This window comes from Larimichthys crocea, chromosome X, assembly GCF_000972845.2.
Source record: "Larimichthys crocea isolate SSNF chromosome X, L_crocea_2.0, whole genome shotgun sequence".
In the NCBI taxonomy this organism is placed as follows: Eukaryota; Metazoa; Chordata; class Actinopteri; family Sciaenidae; genus Larimichthys; species Larimichthys crocea.
The window spans coordinates 8,670,676-8,690,418 of NC_040020.1; the positions used below are offsets into that span (position 1 = coordinate 8,670,676).

Consider the following 19,743-nt stretch of genomic DNA (forward strand, 5'->3'; position numbering starts at 1 on the left):
TGGTTTTGGGAGCCGCTTTGCCCGACATCAATCCAGACCGGACAAGCGAAAATGCCTTAAAATGACCGAAATCCCCCCCAAAGCTGATAGTACAGGGATAGTACAGGCTTATGTGTTCCAGTGCGATCCAGAGGGAGTTATATAGAGTGAGCGGAGGGGGGAGGGAGACGTGAACATACATGACTGATATCACACAACAAAGTATCTGAGAAACACATAATGGTTGGAGTGTGTGCTGGTGAAGTGAAATGAAAAGCACATTTTCGTTATTTTATTCCGTCACACTGACGCTCCATTCTTCCTCTCTCGTTCTATCGTTCCCTCCATCTATCTCCATGCTCTAACTCCCCTGTATGTTTATTTTCTTCCCTTCCAACTTCCCTCACTAGTCCATCCATCTCCCCTTCCTCTCCTCTGCTCCCTCCCCTCGCCTCCTCTCGCTCTCTGTCAGTTAGCTCATGTAAACTTTGCCTTCCCTCACTGTTTTTCCAGGGGAAAGTGCCTCTGCTTTTGATTAAGCCCAGGGCCCCGCTTTAATACCATAAACCCACCCCCCTTTCCCTCCCTCGTCCTTCCTCCTCCTCAACACACACACTGTACCAACATCATACATCATATCTCGCTTTGCTGTTGAGCAGTAGAGTGGTTTTGCTTTCGCAACCGCACACTGATTGGCTGCCTGTACGTCTCTCTCTCTCTCTCTCCCACCTTAGATGTGTTGTGATATGTTTGTTTGTGCTGTCCACACACACACACACACACTCTCTCAGAGATACCCAGTTATCAGTGTACAAGTATGCATCTACATACAAACACACACACACACACACACAGACACACACACAGGTGCTGGTTTTGGAGGTGGACAGCAGCAGCACCTGTCTGCCAGCTGTTTGTTGTCCCTCGGGGGGGTTTCAGCCGCCTGACTGACAGGTGAGGAGGCCCGAGGCTGAGAGCCACAACACAGCTGGCCTGGTCCAGATGCCGAGGAGGGACAAAAATCCTGTGTGTGTGTGTGTGTTTGTGTATTTTTGAGTTTTGAATAAGTTAAACTGTTGTTGGGTTGGGCTTCATTAAGCATTGTGAACAGGTGAAGCTGACGTTTTCCCTTCCTGCTTTGTCTCATTTTCACTTTTTGTCATGTCCTAAATATCTCTGCCCTTCGTCATTCATCGTCTTCATAATTCCAGCTCCCTACTTTCTCTCTTCCTCCTTCCTCTCTCTCTCTCTTTCTCTCTCCTGCTCTCCTTCCTTCCCTTGTTGCCTCTCTCTTTCTCCGGTTCCCTCCATCTCCCCTTTTCCACATAAAGCTGTTTTTCATAGAAGCCCATGCAGCCTGGAATAGCATTCCCCCGGGCGCTGCAGGGTGAAACACTAGACTTTTCTGAGCCCCAGCCAAACAGATGCTGGCTCTTGGAGTCCCACCAGAAACAAGCCTTCATGCTTCTCTCTTTTTTCTCTCTCTTTCACTTTTATACTTTTTTGTCTCCTCTCTCTCCTTCTCTGTCCCTGGCTCCCCACCTTCTTCCTTGTCTCTCGTTCTTTCTCACACTCTCTCTCTCTCTCTCTCTCTGTCTGACTCCCTCGCCTCCTCTCGGTGTCGTCCAAGCATCGCAGTGTCAAACTTCCTCCATCAAAATGTCTTTTTTTTTTGTCAGGTGGCTGCCGCTTTGTGCCTCCTCTTCTGTGCTTGGAAAGTCGGGAAGTCGTGGAAAAATGGGGGGTTTCTTTCTCTCCGTTACTTTCCTAAACTTTAGACTCTACATTTTCCTTCCTGCCTTCTCGCTGTCTTTCCTTACAATTCTCGACCCACCTCATCCCGACTTTATTTATTTATTTTATTTTGGCAGAACTTGCTCGCCTGCCCCCCTCTCTCTCTCTCTCTCTCACCCTCCCTCCCCCCGTATAGCTCCTTCCTCTACTTCTTTCTGTCTCTCTCTCTCTCGCTCAGTCTTTAAATTTGCTTGAACCCAGGGACCCCGTCTGTTACGTAAATGGGTTAAACACAGACACACATGCTCGCGTACTGTATGTACACACTCGTGCCTGCACATACAAAACCCCCTTTTCACCACACACACACACACACACTCACACACACACTCATACATGCACAGTGTGCTATATGGCCAAACTTGGCTTTGCAGCTTTTGGCACGCGTTCAACTCTCTCCCAGTCTCCACTATCGCTCGCTAGCTGATGCAGTGTTTACACGAGCTGCCAGTCACAACCAAATCAAAAGCTTTCTCCTCTGAGCTCAGAACAGTCGGGGGGCCGAGGAGGGACGCTGTGAGCGGGTATGTTAATGCTGATTTTGACTATGGCCTTTTTGAGGGCTGACTGTAGCCGTTTGTGTGAGCGCTGCTGCTCTGCGTGTACCCGACCTGAGGAAAGGTGGTGGTGGTGGTGGTAAAAACATTCTGACTTATTATCGATTGTTGAATTATTCTACGTCTTCATCTTCATACATCTGGTCCTGACAAAACATCCATTCATAGTCCAAGTGAACCCTGTGAACCCTCGGGTACGTAAGCCTGTTATAAGGTTATGTAACATATTATGGTGCCTGCACAAGGCATTACATCATTGGTTAGATTACAGGGGATCATGTCTGCTCACATACAACCACCACCGCCCCCCAGCACACACACACACACACACACACGGCTTCCCTTTTTATAGCTTCATGTAGTGTGGATAAAAGTTTAATGAATTCTGCTCCTTTGATGGAGAGAATTATGTTCTCGAGTCCTGCGTCTGAGTATCAGGTGTGTTTGTGCAAAGCCTCCACCTGCCCGTACGTCTTGGCAGACTTCGGACGGATGCGGGGTTACACACTCAAAATTAATTGATTAGGATCGTAGGCTGGAGTTAAGCAAAGCGCTATTAATATGGATTAACTACAGAGCACAGTCAAACATGATGGTCCGATCGCCATGTGGCCGGTCAGATATTGTGTGTGTGTTTTTTGTGTAGCTTATCTGAGGCCGAGTACAGGGATGATGTGTGGGGTGATCGTGGTAAGGAGGTGAATTAGATTTAGCATTAGAATTAGTGATGGAGGAGACGTTAAGCGGGATGGGCTTACTGGCTAAGCGCTGTGAGGTGGTGGGGGGATGTGATCCTTATATAAACGCTCGTACACACACACACACACACACACACACACATACACACAGCAGGATCAATCAATAGATGAACGCCTATCTGTTCCACGAGGTGAAGTTAGACAACACGAGGGCTGATCGGGGCAGACAAACGAGGACAGACCGCTCAGTGTGTTGTGTTTTTAGTGACTTGTTGCTCTGTGGGTACACACACGCTTTGTCTGTGATCCAAACTCTAAAAAAGACTGGAGGCCTCTGTTGTCTGGCAGAAGCCTTGGAGTCGCCTGCTGTCTTCTAGCCCAGACTCGGTGCTCTTTTCTGGGGGACAAAGAGAGAGAGAGAGAGGATGGCGAAAGCTGAAGAGAGAGATTTATGTGTGTTTATATACTGATGTATGCAGGTAATTTCTCCATCACACACACACACACGTTGACCCTGCACGGCAGCGAAGTGGCTCCCCATCGAGCGCCTATACCACCAGACAGATGGCGGTCCGCTTTACTGTACAGCCACATCCTGATTGGTTTATCTGCTCGTCTGTGTTGGTGCCATTCAAGACTCCAAGCTGCGAGTGTTAACCCCGTGACCGTTTGTTGCATCAGCTTGTTGTTATTTACAATAACTGACTTTTTTCCCCCCCGCGTATGTAAAAACGTTTGGCATCGAGCGGTAATCCTCTTTTCTATGCACGAGTATGACGTTGGTGCGTCAGTATTCACCTCACACACACACTTCCCTCTGAGTGATTTGTATATTTTATGGTTTACCGCCTGTTTTTTTTAATGGTATTTATGGGGTCACCTGTGTTTGGGTGATGCAGTCAGAAGGAATTTGCTGGTTGGATGTTTTTCCAGCTGTTCCCTCACACACAACAACAGCCCCGCTTCATTAATTTGTTCTCTGCATCCATTCAGACATCATTCATTCTACCTGTTCTGCTTCAAAGCTCCGATCCACACACACACACACTCATCATGCAGGCTGCTGGGTTGACTTCAGGCTGGCCCGTCGCGCCTGGCTCCAGCTCCCTCACATGACCTCACCCTTTACCCCTCACCACTCTCTCTCCATCTGCCCTCACCAGGCTGCCGCACAATGGACAAAGAGTGCTTCAAGAGTGTGTGTGTGTGTGTGCAGGCCCGTGTGAAAGTGTGTCATGTCTCTCTGAGCACTCTTACGTATATTCTTGTGTGCTTGAAGTGTGTGTGTGTGTGCGCGCCGTGAGTCAGACTTGATAGGATGCTGCTTCAGCTCCTGAGACCTGGCACTCAAGGGCACAAGTTCACAGCCTGCCTCCTCGGCCCTTTACCTGCCAGCTCCTCTCCTCCACCCTGCTTCCTCTCTTCCGTCGCCCTCCCATATTCTTCCTACATGATCTTTAATCCTCAGTCTGCTTAGCAACACTCAAACACACACACACTGAGCGACACGAACACATATTGACACGGCACAAAATGAGCGATCGTCAACCCTTGTCAACCCTCGTCAAACTTCGCTCCCATTGGCTCGTACGATCCGACTTGGTGGCTGCGATTGGCCGGTGTGCGTCCACGCCCCTGTGTACACACAAACACACACACACGCGCGCGCGCATGCACGTACACATAAGCACATTCAAACACACTGTTTGCTCTACTTCCTGCGTTGAGCTGTCTGGCTGGCATCATCTCCAGCTACAGTGCCAAAGGGTCAAAGGTGACCGCTGCTTGGCAGCACTCGCTCCATGTCCTTCCGCTCCTCTGTGGGTGTGTGTGTGTGTGTGTGTGTGTGTTGTCAACGTGACAGCGTGACCTCTTTGATCGAGCTCGCTCTCCCGGAGTTTTCCTCCCATGTATATATACAATATAATATACACAGCCTTTATATCCTTCACTGTTTTCACTCCGCTTGCCAGCAGCTCCTTTCCTCCTCTCCTGCTAGCATCCCTGCTCCTCCTTTTCTCTCGACTCCCCCGCCCCTCCTGAGCCCTCACTTTCTGCCTCCCACCCTCCCTCTGTCCTCTTGGCACAGATTGACAGGATTGAGTCACTTGGATTGTTCGTACTTCCCAGTGAGACACATATTGTGTCGGTGTCCAGCCCACTGAGTGCTGCTGCACTGTATGCGTACAGCCCAGCAGAGAGCAACAGTGTCTTAATACCCACTGTATGTAACCGCCTGTGTCGCTGCATACACTGAAATGAAACAATAAAACATATAGCATGTCTCATTTTATTGAAAAGTTTTGCCCAGACAATGATTATCATGCGTTCCCAGCAGAACAATCATTATTTTCAAACGCACTCAAACAGGACGGAGTCTCTCTTTACTTTCATCATCGCATTTCTCAGGAGCAAACAACTTAAGAGATCCTCCGTAATTGGGTCTCTTGCTTTTCCAGTGCAGCTCGCTCACCCAGCTGACTTTTTGACGTATTGTTATGTTCATAAAGTGGCACATTTGCTCCAAAATTTTCATTGAAGTGTTCCTCGGGAGGAAAAGAATTGGCTGCAGGAAGAATGTTTGTTATCACTGTTATCTCAGCGGTGCTTTTGGAGGAGTTGCCAACCGTGCTCGGTATCACGGTGTGTGTGTGTGTGTGTGTGTGTGTGTGTGTGTGTGTGTGTGTGTGTGTGTGCTGAGGATGTTTTCTCACTCTTATCGAAGTGTCCTTGGCTGTGCAAGTGCTCCAGCATTCTATTAGTGTAATTCACTTTCTTTTATGTACAGTGTCTTGTAAAGAAATGCAAAGAGCTCGGGAGATAAAAAGTGAGGAAAGGAGTTCCAGTGTGAGAGGAACAAACAAAGCGTAGGCCTGTTGTGTTTAATAAGGAAGGGCATGGACGTGAAGCCGGAGGTCTGAGTGTTTTAAAAACTGAAATGAACAAAGAGTTAAACAGGAAGAGAGAGGAGTAAAGAGAAAGACAGCTCCAATGCTCGAACATGGGAGAGGCTTTACCTTAAAGCACCCCTCTGCTGGCCAGACAGGAAGTGTGTGTAACAGCCTCTGCACAAAGACCCACAGTGTGTATCTGGGCCAGCAGGAAAAGGGACCGAGGGAGGAGAAATCCAAGTCTTAACACAGGCCTCCCCTCGCTCTGCAGCTCTATATTCAGCTCTGTATACTTTCCCTCCAACGCTTCCAACTTTTCTCTCTTCGATTCTCTTCAGCGCTTTCGCCGCCTTTCATCGACGAGACTGCCGTCCTCGTCTTCGCTAAGAGTTTATCTATAATGGATAGTGCACAGCTTAACCTAAAGTAAAAGGACACCTCGCAGAGTCACGGCTTATTTTCCCAGACTCTCTTTGTAAACCTTGTAATTTATTTTTTCTCTTGTTTTCTTTCAGAAAAGTTTTCTCATTCTTTTATTGCTTTACTGCCACAAGTATGCCTTCTGTCACAGTGCTATGTTTGTCCCTGACCATGTTCTGCTCTCCCCCCAGCTCACATGTCTCTCTTTCTCTGCACTTTCTGGTAGCTGGTAGACGTCGGAGAGCGTCAGGCTGATATTATGCACGCTGTGTGTTGGGATCTTACTATCTAAGGGCAAAATGCAGAAAGGGATAAGCTCCTGCTCACATCTCTATAATATTCAAGGCTCCATATTTCCACTTTGATTTTATTCACATCACATCTCTCTCTCCCTTTTCATCTCTTTGTCTCGCTTTCTCTCCGTTCCTGGCCTGCTTCTCTCTCCACAGTCTACAGAGTGAAGTCTGAGCTAGCTGAGACGCCTGGCCCAAGGCCTTGTTGCTTTATTTGCATTTCACCATGCTCTCCGTGTGCCAGGAAAACGCCACCTGGTGGTGATAACCCCCTACTGCAGCCACCTCTTCAGCTGTGTGTGTGTGTGTGAGTGTGTCTCTGATGTGAGAGCTGCATAGGTAGTGGCGAGAATAAGCCTCCCCCCTCTCTTCCTCCTTCCTTCTCCCTCCCCAGTGCTCCCCTTCTCTTTCCCTTTCCGGCCTTTGTGCAGCTGTATTTATTTGGGCTGGAGCAAAGCTTTTCTGCAGAGACACTGGTCGTGACCACGCTTTAGGCCCCCCTCCCGCCGCCCGGTTGACGCCTTTAAGCTGAGTAGAGATGAAGGTTGACAGGGTAATAATGCCGGTGTCAACACCACTTACAGGACAGTTATATCAGTATCAGCTCAGCAGGGGGACGTTCACACTCTGTTAGGCTGGGTCGTGAACCGTGCTGGGGGCCCCCAGCCTCAGCCACACACACACACACACACACACACACACACACACTCAGGCGTCTACTAATGAAGCAGCTTACATATACGTGATTGCAAAATGCTCTCACACACATGCCGAACACATTAATTCGGCATATGTGCACTTCTTCCTAAAATGTTCTTTTTAATTCGCGTTCTCATCCTGATGTCGAAGGGTTGGATTACATACAAACTCTTTGCATGTTAAAGAGTTTGCAGCCAGGTACACTGACACAAGTGTGTGTGTGTGTGTGTGTGTGTGTGTGCTGCTGTCCGAAAGCAAGTCTCGTCAGCGTGACTCCAGGGCACGTTTACACTCGGCTATCCGTATTAATTATGAATCAGAGTGTTCTGTCAGAGGCCTCTGTGACCGCATCGCATAGAAACTATCACAGTAAGCAAATGGGATGCTAACAAGGTCGCCTGTCTCACCAACTCTATTACTGCCCACAGAACATACAGCAGGCTCTTGTTTTGTTTGGCCTACGACTCCTGAATGAAGTCCAGGTTGAAGTCGTACAACTTTCCTACATAAATTGTCCCTAAATACCCAAAACATGGATTCCTGACACGCTCGTGCTCCAGATGGATGATTTCAAGTTCAGTCCTGCTCCAAAATCTTTGCATAAATTCAGGCTAGCCATAATAAAAAAGTCAAATATGCGAGTTAGGAGCTGGATAATAAAATAAAATCATACATTCAAGCTGGCGTTCATTCTTCTAAGTGAACTGAAGCACTGCAGCGTTAACAACTCTTGAATAAAATCGTTTTAAACAGTAACAGACCTCTGATTTTTTAAAACTGAAAACGTTTGTATCAACATTTTTTTTCTTCCAGTAATCGTACAACAAGCTGACAAGCTCCTAAATTCCACCAATCTTAACACAATGCATTGTTTCACATGCTCCGATTTAAGGAAACAAGCCACGGCACGTGTGCGGATACTAAATCCATGACTCACTCGGCTCAGTACAGTCAAACGGAGAGGGCAAAATTAATAAAAAGAATGTGGTTAACTGGATTTTTTTATATCATGTTAATAAATATGATCTGCAGGGAGTATCAAATCCTTACTCCAACTTCACATCTCAGCGATACTGATGTCAGACGGCCCGACAACTAAAAGAAGCAAATGGTGAAATCCAAACATGCAGAAAACTTGTGAAAGCAGGCCTAATTCATACACACATAACAGTAGATTCACACATCCTGTACTTAAGTTCATAACTCTCATGGGAAGTCATTTAACACCCCTCTGAGTAAGAGTCTGGCTTACTTTAAATGCCACAAGTGAATGAGTTCACCCGTGATATGCCGAAAATATCCACTCAGTTTTAACCCTTTTAACGGAAACGGGAACAGCTTTTATTTGCCAGTTTTACCACGTGCACTAACGGGGCACTTAAAGACGGTGTAGCGTGTACATCGGCTTTTTCACGCTCTGACTTTTGGAATTTTTATAGACCGCTGGGCACCGCTAATTTAATATAATCTACCCCGTTTGGGGATACTACCTCTGGGTCCTAATAATTAACCTAGCTTATATTGTAGGAGCTCGGGAATACCCCGGTGACTTAACAAAGCCAATATCTTTGGATAAAACACGTCTCGAGAAGGTCCACGTAACCCCGCCGTCGTCCTCGCCCAGGACGCTGCAGAACTCTGTGTAGCTGTGTCACACAGGTCCTCAGTAATCTGTGCTGATGGAGCCAAGAGGTGATGCTGGGGTGAGGATAAGAGGATGAATGGAGAGAGGGAGGAACAACGGGGAAGGAGTGAAGGGGATAAAGGAGGAGGAGTGGGGTATGTATGGGCATTCAGCCAGGCACATAGCCCCCCAAACCTCCACTCATCAACCCCCACCCTCTCTCACTATCACCCACTCCACCCATTCCCTGTGAGTTCATGCATACTCTCTAGACCCATCCTCCATGCTCCCAAGCCTTGTAATCCCCCCTCTCTCTCTCCTCTCCTCTCCTCCTCCTCCTCCCCTCCATCTCTCGCTTTTCTTTTCCATCCCTCCCCTCCTCGTCTCTCAGCATCCCTCTCTCCTGGGTCTTCTTGCCGTGGTGTGGTGCTGTTGGCAGAGCGTGGGCGCAGGCGGCACACAGACGGGAGCACAGATGGGCAGCAAGCTGCGCAGGGCGGCCAGGCACACCTGCTCCATACACACACACACACACACACACACACACACACACACACACACACACAGAGCCCTACTCTGCCACCTCGCCACACAGCCTGCCTGCCTGGCACAGTGACACAAACACACACACACACACACACACACGTGCATGGATACATACATACTTACATACATTTATTTGCACATCCGGACGTATACAAACGTTTGTGCGCACACAGATTTGTACATGCATTTGTAGCGTATACACTGGTGTCTACACACACACACACACACACGTAATACTTAACGTCAACGTAGAATATTTCACGACGTTTCTATTCTCTTATGACTCTTTAAGTTTCACTTCCAAACACAGTAAACACTTGAAAAGGTCACATTCACACTTCTGGTTCACCACATGGGGATCTGGTTAACACTTTTAGGACAAAAGCATCACCAAACACACACACACACACACACACACACACACACACACACTAAACAGTAGCAATGATAAAGACTTCTTAACACTGAGACAGAAATATACCCTCATATGACACAGACTTAAATAATTAAAAAAGAAAACAGAGGAGAAAAAAATATATAAATAAATAAATAAAAAAGAAGAAAAAATAATAAAATAACGTCCAATAAAAGAGCTGAGTGAACATCTGTGTGGGATAGCCGGGGGGATTAGGAGGGTTTGGAACATTTTAAGCGCATTAAGGATTAAAAAAAGGTCAGAATGTTTAGCAACATACCGATAAACCTCTTAAGCGAAACCCAATTGGGAGGCTGTACCGCGTTATCCTGTGTTTTGGGGAGGAGAAGAGAGGAGAGAGGGGGGGGGTTGACATTTGTTCCAACAAGGAGGGGAACCAACAGTGTGCGCACATACATGTAGTCACACACACACATGCACACACACACATGGACACAGGCTGGTTTTGATGTGGCTGCAGCGTACATTAGCTCACTTGTTGGTTTGTATGTTGATTTTAGGGAGTGCGTGTGCCGTAAGTGCACAGATCCACAAATGACCCGGTACTGTTTATACATCTGTAAACAGTGGTGTGCCACTGCAGAGCCTACTTGTTCCCTTTTTTTATTTCTGACCTTGACTTTGACTTTGGTTTTTATCCCAACTTTATAATCATCATCTCATGTTTCCACGTGGACAAATGTAGTTTGCGCGTTTTGACTTTTTTCTGTAGCGCGCGCCGCTTTTAGGTCAACCGTGTTTTAATCTGAGCTTTTTTCAGCTCAGCTTTAGTTCTCTGCTCCGCTTGGCTGTCTGCTCGCCACGACGAGTGACAGACTGGCAACTCTGCCTGACCCCTATCACCAGTCGGTCAACAGCACAATCCAACAGGTCACTGAGCCAAAGCTTAATCCGCAAACTGACGGACAGTGGGTTGGATGGTTTGCTCGGTGGGATCGGTGATAGACACAGAAACAGACCAGAGATCAACCATCCAACGTGTAATCACCGGGGAAATTGTAGAGAAGGGAAGATGATGAATGGAAGAAGATGTGGTGGAAGGACGAGAATGATGACTTGTTAGGTTGAGAACAGGGATGGAGGTATTTATGGTGTGTTCTCACCAAACAAAGCGAGTTTTCGCCTCATCTTAGTCACTCGAGTTTACTCTCTGGATCATTAGTCTTAACTCACGTAACTTGCATGAGTAACAAAGTAAATAATCTGTGGTATGAACCCAAAATAAACAGATGATGCCATGAAAGTGCTGGAATCAGGTAGCAGGAACATATTTTCAGCAACTACCAGGTAGTCAAACTTCTTCTCATACGTTTCTGTCTGGTGTCTTTTAAATATGAAGTAGTATCACGGAGCTCTGGGTGTCCACAGACGGCTACCTCCGCTTACTGCAAACATCTCCAGGTCAGACTAGAATCCGCGTCTCTCCTCCTGAAGCTCCCCAACAAAACACTCTGTACGATACACACACATTTTAAACTCGCGGGACAGAAGCAAGAACTCGAAATACGCCCAAAGCGCATCTTCTGAATTGACTTTGTATGTCTGCTTTGTGTGTGAACACATTGTAATGGAAGACCAGATGATGACGTCAGAACTGATGATGAGGAGAATGCAGCACAGATTGAACCGATGCAGAGGAAAGCCACAGAAATATGTGCCGCACGTCAGAGGGGATGGTTAGAGTCGAGCCTCGCAGCGAGGGGAGGGAAGGATTGTAAGAGAACAACCGCAGCGGGGGGCACAGTACAGCATGTCAAGGCCGTGATGACTGGGGTTATGTTGATTGTGGTGCGGGTCGTGAGATTTGCCCTGGAGCCTGTAAGGGAAATTCTGCAATCAACAACCAATGACAGCCGTCATTACGCTGCAGCCACAAAGAACAGATGCCAACACAAACTCACCAAAGCAAGCCTCCATGTGCTAAAGGGCTAATGTGTTAGCAAACATTAAGGCGTCTCTCTTGCTTCATGTCAGATTCAGATCCAATGTTAGCAGGTTTGGTTTGCCAACGGCTACAGAAATGATTCCAATCTTTTCATCTCACTGGAGCTGAATCTGACCTCTGTTCACTCGTTTACTTTGGCCTCACAATACAGAAGATTCAGTGGTGAAAGAACGTGATTTTTCCCTTCGTTCTGAACATCTGTTGAAATTTTAGCTTCTTACTTTGACATACTTGCTTTGGGCCGCAGCACTCGAAGAATGTTTCATGCTATTTTCTCAAATCAAGTCAGTAAATTAAAGTATATAAAGCAAAATCGTGAATTTAAATTTAGTTTTGAACTTGAATATTCGACCATGTTGCTGGATGAAGCCCGGTTCCTTCTCATGGACGACTGTGGCAACCCGTCGCTATTGGATCAAGATTGACTCGTGCACGCCACCATGTCGAGTCAATCTTGTTAATCCGGTCAAACATTGTTGGTTATCTAAGAAACAGTCATGCTTTTATGTGTGTATCATCAGGTTACACTGTGTACGCTCTGCTTTTATCTCGATGTCGTGTTTTTTGTTCATTTACTGGTTTGACAGGGGTGCAGGGCAGGCTGAAAGGTTTGAGGTTAGAGATGGGGCTGCTGGTGGTGGAGGTGGAGGAGTATCCGGGGCGGGGGGGACTGCAGGACTATGATTGGGGTTGCTGAAGGGAGGGCTTTGGGGGGCTGCGGTGGGAAGATAAGGGGCTGGATGTGTGGTTAGGAGGCTGGGCGGGGGGGAAAGGGGTTTGCGGCTGCTGTTGTAGGCTGGCAGAGCGGTGATAACCAGCAACTAGACCTCCTCCTCTGTCTTCCCTCCCTCTCCCTCTGTCCTCCTCACTTCTCTGCACAGTTTATGATGCAGCCTTGAACTCAACAGTGGCACTGATTTCCACTGAATGATCTAAGTACAGTGTGAGTTGGCTAAGGAGGCTGATCTCAAAAAAACTGGAGCCAAAAGCTCGAGTATCTAGCTGGGTCATCTCATTGTACAGCGTCCAAGAGCAGAATAACTCCTTCTCTGCACAGAGCACAGAACATATTAACAGAAACTGTATCTGGGACTGAAAAGGAAGTATCTGCTGCACACTAACAACACAACACGTATCCTTCTGTGTCACTGATGAGCCGATGTGGTCTGGCCGGTCGTGGCCTCGGGGTGATGTTGAGGACAGCTATCAGTGTCCCTGCTACCGCGCATATCTGCCTGACAGTCTCTTATCTACTATGAGCCTCAGTTTTCACTTTTGGTCTTTCACACCTCGGCAGCAGCTTGACGTGTCGGGGTCATGGCAGGCCAACAATGGTCGATTTAAAGAACCGGCGAGGACAGGGTTTCCAAGCACGGGGTTTTTCCCAAAATGTGATATGTCTACATTGAAGAACAGTCGTTCTCTGTTACTCAGCAGGCTATACGTGTGATGGTATTGTAAAGAAATGTCTGCAAATGAAGAGAGAGGCTTCCTGGTGTCGGTTACACGGCCTGAATCTGTCTCTGTTGCAGAACACATTAGTGATATTTGCACCTTCAGTCTGTGTCTGTCTCCTCGCAGTCTCGTGGTGGTAACTTCCGCATCAGACGCGTATTAGACATCTCATACATACTGTACATACAGTGAGGTGGCTGTGAGAAATCGTGTGTTTACAATATTATAGAGCCCTGCGGTGAAATACTACACAACGGTAAAAAGTCCAGTGAAGTCAGGTTGTTTTTTTCAACAGCTTTCATTGGCCATCATATATGTTTACTCTCAGTGTGTACCTCAGTGTTTGTCCACGTATCGAGTGTGTGTGTGTGTGTGTGTGTGTTTCAAAGTGTGTGGGTGCGTGCGCGAGCGGCGGGGGCGCAGCCGCGTATGTTTGGAGTGAGTGCCGTCAGTTAGCTGGAATGTGGCGCTACCGCCAATGCTAAGATGGCTGCCAAGCTCTAAGATGGCTGCCAGGATTACACCCAGCCAGTGAGAGACGGGGAAGAGCGGGAGATTGTGCAGGAGAAAACAGGAGGAAAAAGAAGCTCTCTCTTTCATTTTCTGTGCTCTTTTCTGTCTTTCATTCCCGCTCTCTCTCCTCTCCCTCTCTCTCGTCTGTCTCGCCCCTCTCTCTGTGGATAAGCAGTGCTTCGTAGGCAGCGAGACAGGTCTGTTATTGTTTCTGCTCAGTAATCTGTGGCTTAGTGTGGCTGCAAGGCAAGTGCTGCTGGCAGGAGTCTGTGTGCTCTGTTATCACCTACAGCCTGCAGATAAACACCTCCTTTAGTTAGCTCGCAAGGCTAGCTGCAGCACAGCAAGGCCTGAATGGATGGCCCATGGCTTCAGCCCTCCCACACACACACACACACACACACACACACACCAGTCCTCAGTCTTATTCACCAACACGTGGTCTCAAAGATCGAGGAGCCTGTGTTATGTATCCACGAGAACGCACCGTCTTTAGACGAGAACTTCTCCGGTGCTCGTGTTACAAAACCTCATCTCTGCACGCTCCTCTTTCAGCCCGCGAGCCCCCTCCAGGTCTAATTGTGGCCCCCTTTTGTTTGCCAAGACTTGGCATGTTTGTGTCTGCTCGTGTGAGCGAAGCACCGACGCTTTCGTGAAAATACCAGTCATAACAGGTGCGTGCGTACGTGTCTGTGGTTCTCGGCTGTCACTCGACGCCAAGAGGAAGAGTTTTTGTCTCAACTTTAACACACTCTGCCGGAAGTCCCTCGGGACGGCCAGACTGGCGTGGTCAGCCTTTTTCTACCGGGTCTGTGTGTGTGTGTGTGTGCAACGATTACAGCGCGTATTAAAGTATGAAACAAGAATTAAAGAAAGAAACAGATTGAGAGAGAGTGTGTGTGGGTGTGTGTTCGTGTGTGTGTGTGTGTAAGGTGCTCTGTTTACGCAGACTAAATCCCTACCAGCAAGAAGGTATTAAATAGGATTAGGGCGAGGGATATGATTGCGTGGTTAGATACTAAATGGCATAGCAGCACACTGTAAATCATTGCACCTTAAGTCAGGAGGGACAGAGGGAGACGGGAGAGAACATTCTTAGATACAAGGCTGTCACACAAAAATGTGTGAATTCACACACACACACACACTCACAAGATGTATACCATACCCCGGCACATACTGCAAGTCCCTCTTATTCCTGCTCGCACCTCAAATATCACAGTCTTGGCACAGCGTGGATGCATAGCTATGATTCACCCAGACGTTGTATGCTTCAGTATGTTTCTGATTACTTCGCAGTACAAACCAGATCCTAACCGTTTGTCTTCCCTCCCCTGTCTCTGTGTTTCTGTGCAGAATCCGGACAATCAGACAGCTCCAGCCAACAGGGGGACACAGACATCAAACCACCGCCCAATGGTAAACGCACACACGCACACACACACACACACACACACACAGTCCAAACACTGTCAAATTAGCATACTAGAATTGATTCCATCATGCTTATCAGTCTTAACATTTTCCAATTATGGATCCAATTAGCAAACACACTCGCACAGATGTTGATCCACAAACATAGTTGCAGATGGTTGCCCTATCAGAGGAATGTGACTGTGTGTCAGGAGTCTTTTTTGTTTTGTTTTGTTTTAATTCAGTGAATTTCTGCCAAACCTTCTATACACCATGACATCAACATCCAAACTGACTCCCAGTGTTGTGAGAAACTTTGATCTCTGATCGTGTCGCCTCGGTAAAATCAGGCCAACACCCAGCTCCTGAAACAGGCTGTGGTCATATTGCGACTCGATTTCTGTAACCCACAGGTCACATGTCACCCCGCTGCTCATCGAGCTCCTCTGTCTACCTGTAGCAGCCCGCATTAAAACTCAGATCTCTAACGCTGACTACAAAGCAGTCTCTGGTTCTTGAACGTCCTCATACAGACATATGTAATCAATGAACGACGACTCGTAGCTCAGAGCAATCCAGACTTTTCTCGTCTGTTGTTCCCCGTTGGTGGAACGTCCTACCAGTTCCTCCCAGATCAGGGGCGTCCCTCTCTACCTTCACAAACCTCCTGAAGACCTCCAGCTCTTGAGAGAGGACCTCCTCTACAACACTACCAACAACTGGACATGATAAATCTGTCCCCCTCTACAGCTGTCACAGTACTAACGCATCCTTGTCACACTGTCCGCTGATTGTTTTCTAAGTCTCTTTGAAATAAAAGCGTCAGCTGAATGACTAAATGTAAATGATCACCTGGTTTTCTGTTCAGGGCACCTGAGTTTCCAGGACTGCTTTGTCACCTCAGGGGTGTGGAACGTGGCGGAGCTGGTCAGAGTGTCACAGAGTGAGTCATGAAAACACTTCCAAAGAAAATGATGATTAAAAATCATTACAATATTTGTAATTTATTACATTTCATTGAGCATTCCTGCATATTTTTCTCTCTCTTTACCTTTTTTCTCCTCGTCAGCTCCTGTAGCCACGGCGTCAGGTCCTAACTTCTCATTGGCTGACTTGGACAGCAGTCCCAGCTACTACAACATCAACCAGGCTCTGACGCGACGCTCCCTCACCTCCCCTCCTTCCACCAGGTACACAGTGTTTTCCACACAGACAACAGTAGTTTACAGGTGCAGGCCGATGTATGTAACACCAGTGACCATGACATGAGTCCAGCTGTCCACCATTAGCACAGTCCCCTGTGGGTGAAGCCACCATGTGGCAGTAGTAGTGCCACCTTGGTATGTGATTGGCTGTGAAGCCAAGGGCAAACTGGAGGGAAGTGTGAAATCACAGTAACGTCTGCCAACGGTGTATCGCTTCTTATCGGAGTGATGACCTTACTGGCAAGTAAAGAAAATAAATAAATGGCATTTTCGCTCTCCAGTTCATCCCAGTCTTGGACTCTTCATATATTTGTGTGTGTGTGTGTGTGTGTGTCTCTGTTAGCTGCTCTCCTCTTTATGAATGTGTGATGGCTCTTTCAGCTTTTCCTCTTTTGTGTCTTTCTTAACTTGTCTCTTTCTCTCTTCTTACCTCCGTCACCTGCTGTCACTTTAGGTCTGAGGTGGAGTTGTACGCAAACCTTCCGCGGAGGTAGTTATGAACACCTACGAAGACACAAACTAATGAGACACACTCACTGAAAAACACACACATGAACACACACGCACACACACAGAGAAAGAGAGAGTCTTACTGTGTGGCTGTCTCTGCTTCCTAACTTTTCTGTTTCCTCCTTTTTCATTCGTAGCTCTGTCTGACGTTAAAGTGCTTCTTTACATGATTCTTTACAAGTTCTGCAAGATATTTTATCCCTCATCCATGCATCCCCTGTCATTAAATACAGAATTTGCCCTCTCTCCCCCTTCCTTTCTGCCTCCCACCTCTCCTCCACCCTCCATGGCCTCAGCTCCACCAAGAGGAAGTCATTAGACGACAGCGAGCTGGAGAGCCCTACAGATGATGTTTTCTACCCTGGACGCTCGCCTGCCGCCAGCTCCTCCCAGTCCAGTGCGTGGCCCAACGACATGGATGCAGGTACCTCCCCCCCTTATCCCACCCCATCACCCCCTCTACACTCGTCACCCACTAAGCCAAGCATCATGAAACGTTCTCACACTCCTGCCTGATCCCCAACCCACCACCACCAAAGTCCAAACTGATGCCTTCATTTTTGACTTCTCCACACACCCCTACCTCAACCACCCACCTTCACTCTGGTGATGCACTCACTCACCCACCTTCCTTAAGGCCCTGTACCTCACTACACCCTTAGAGAAACAGCAAACACCAAGACCGCATCTCCTAAAGACCAAAGAGAGACCTACAAACACGAGGAGTGGTTCAAACAAGACTGATCAGGGCCGTAATATAAAGCTTTAAATAAAGTGTCTTATATTTAAGCATATAAAACATGTAGACTTGACATGGAGATGTTTAAATGCTCACATGCTACCTGCCAAAATAATGGAGGCTTAGATTAGTAAAAAAAATGAAGGGTTTAGATCCAGTCATGACAAAATATAAAACCGGCGTGCAGTCGTCACTTGACTGTTTCACACTGATTGGAATGGTCTCTTTCTTTATTGTTCAGTAAACGGCTTTAAAAGCATCCGCATGTTTCAACCTTATAATGGATAAACGGTGCCGTCAAATAGCTCCAGACGTCAGTAAATATAAATGCCAGGATGCATCGAGGATGAAATAACAGCTTCCAGCAGCAGCAGCAGCAGCCTGTATTAAGGCTTTATGTCTGTGTTTCCATTGTTTTGGCAGTAACCACTACCTCTCTGATTCAGCTTTGGACATTACCCTCTTTATTCTACCTCCTCAGTAATCCTACCTCATCCCTCCAACAACCCAATAACTCCAAGAAAAAAACAAAAAAAACTCTCTGTTGTTTACTTCACTTGAGTCCTAAATCTCAAGGTTTCATATTTCCTCATCCTCACCTTAAAGCCATAATCACACGTACAGTTTACCCTGATGTTGTGTCAATTATCAGTCACTCACTACCTCCATCATACACCAATGCTCTCTCTCTCTCCCTCTCTCTCCCTCCCTCTCTCTCTCCTCTTCCTCTGTCTCATTGTTAACAATACCCTTCTCCACTTTCAGTGCAGCACCATTTGGCGAGTGTGCAGGAGAGGAAGATAAAACATGAAAACGATGGCGTGCAGTTTCCTTACCATGGTTAGAACAACATTGATTACACTCATATATATATATTTGCTATTTATCAGCCTTTATGTAGCTCAGTCATTCCTCTGTGTATGTGTGTGCATATATAAATACACACATGTATCTATACATCTGTGTATAATATATACTGTGTGTTTCTATGTGAGTTGTATGAAGGACAAAGGTGAAAGTGACTGTCTGTGATCAGATTTCACCGCTGCTGATCAAAATTTAAATGACTGACACTTCCTGTGACGCGCAGCAGCGGCAGTTCACTTTCTGTGTGAAACACGAGGCTAGCTCGCTCACGATCCCCGGCTTCATCTGTCTGTCTGAAGTCATGTCAGCGCTCCCGGCGGCACTTTAACTGACAGATGTCGCCAGGCTAACACTGACAACACCAGCAGACATGCACAGTGACTCACATACATACGCCGTACATGCACAAACGTCCTCCAACACGCGTGATGGCTTACACACTTACAGCCCCCCCTCGTACGCAGACGTTCACACATTGAAACACATGCTTATCAGGCTCCCCACCCCTGCAGGTGTTCAGGTGCCTGCCTTGCCTCCATCCCTCTGTCACTCCATCCCTCCCTTGCTTCAAATCCCTCATTAAGACGCTTACCGTCTGTGGATCAGAGGTGTAAAACCCTTCCTCCTGCTCCCTACCTCTCCCTTCAACCCTCCATCCCTGTCTCCCTTCTGTCTAATTGAAAACGTGTACAGCAGGAGGGACCCTGGGGAGGGAGAAAACATGTCGGAGGAGAGAAGGAGGAGAGAAGAGCAGAAAATAGGCGAGTGGATGGGAAAAGTGGGAGGTGAGAGAGAGGGATGAGAGGAGAGAAGAAGACTTGAGGTGTCCTCGAATGGTGATAACTAATGAGAGAGAGAAGGGTTATCAGGATGCAAAGCAGAGGAGCCAAAAGCCCCGGTTAGGTTTTGCCCCAGTCTCCTCTCGCTCGAGCCTCGGTGGCTGCTCTCCTGCTCCTGCTCCACTTAGCTGTAAATGTAATTAAGAGGCTGTTCATCAGAGCCACAACAGAGGCTGCTGCACGCCTTAGCGCACTAGAGCCTCACTCGTATATATATATGTGTGTGTGTGTGTGTGTTTGCACCACACACAGTCTCGTACACCTCCTAATGAGTTTGGCAAATCGAGGTGTAGAATGGCGTACAAATCTGGACCCTTTAC

At 47.4% G+C, this 19,743-nt stretch overlaps 1 protein-coding gene across 14 annotated transcripts in view; it reads left to right on the plus strand.

The window, feature by feature from the left end:
- nfixa (nuclear factor I/Xa) overlaps window positions 1–19,743 on the plus strand; it is a 104,789-nt gene that overhangs the window by 66,627 nt on the left and 18,419 nt on the right. For 6 of the 14 annotated variants that reach the window (XM_019274238.2, XM_019274232.2, XM_019274241.2 and 3 more), the window contains 6 exons: window positions 15,207–15,269; window positions 16,132–16,206; window positions 16,333–16,453; window positions 16,923–16,958; window positions 17,275–17,402; window positions 18,483–18,557. In XM_019274238.2, coding sequence (XP_019129783.2) covers window positions 15,207–15,269; window positions 16,132–16,206; window positions 16,333–16,453; window positions 16,923–16,958; window positions 17,275–17,402; window positions 18,483–18,557 — 498 coding nt within the window. The remainder of the gene's footprint in view (window positions 1–15,206; window positions 15,270–16,131; window positions 16,207–16,332; window positions 16,454–16,922; window positions 16,959–17,274; window positions 17,403–18,482; window positions 18,558–19,743) is intronic. The other 8 variants (XM_019274237.2, XM_027283634.1, XM_019274242.2 and 5 more) reach the window with 3 other exon arrangements.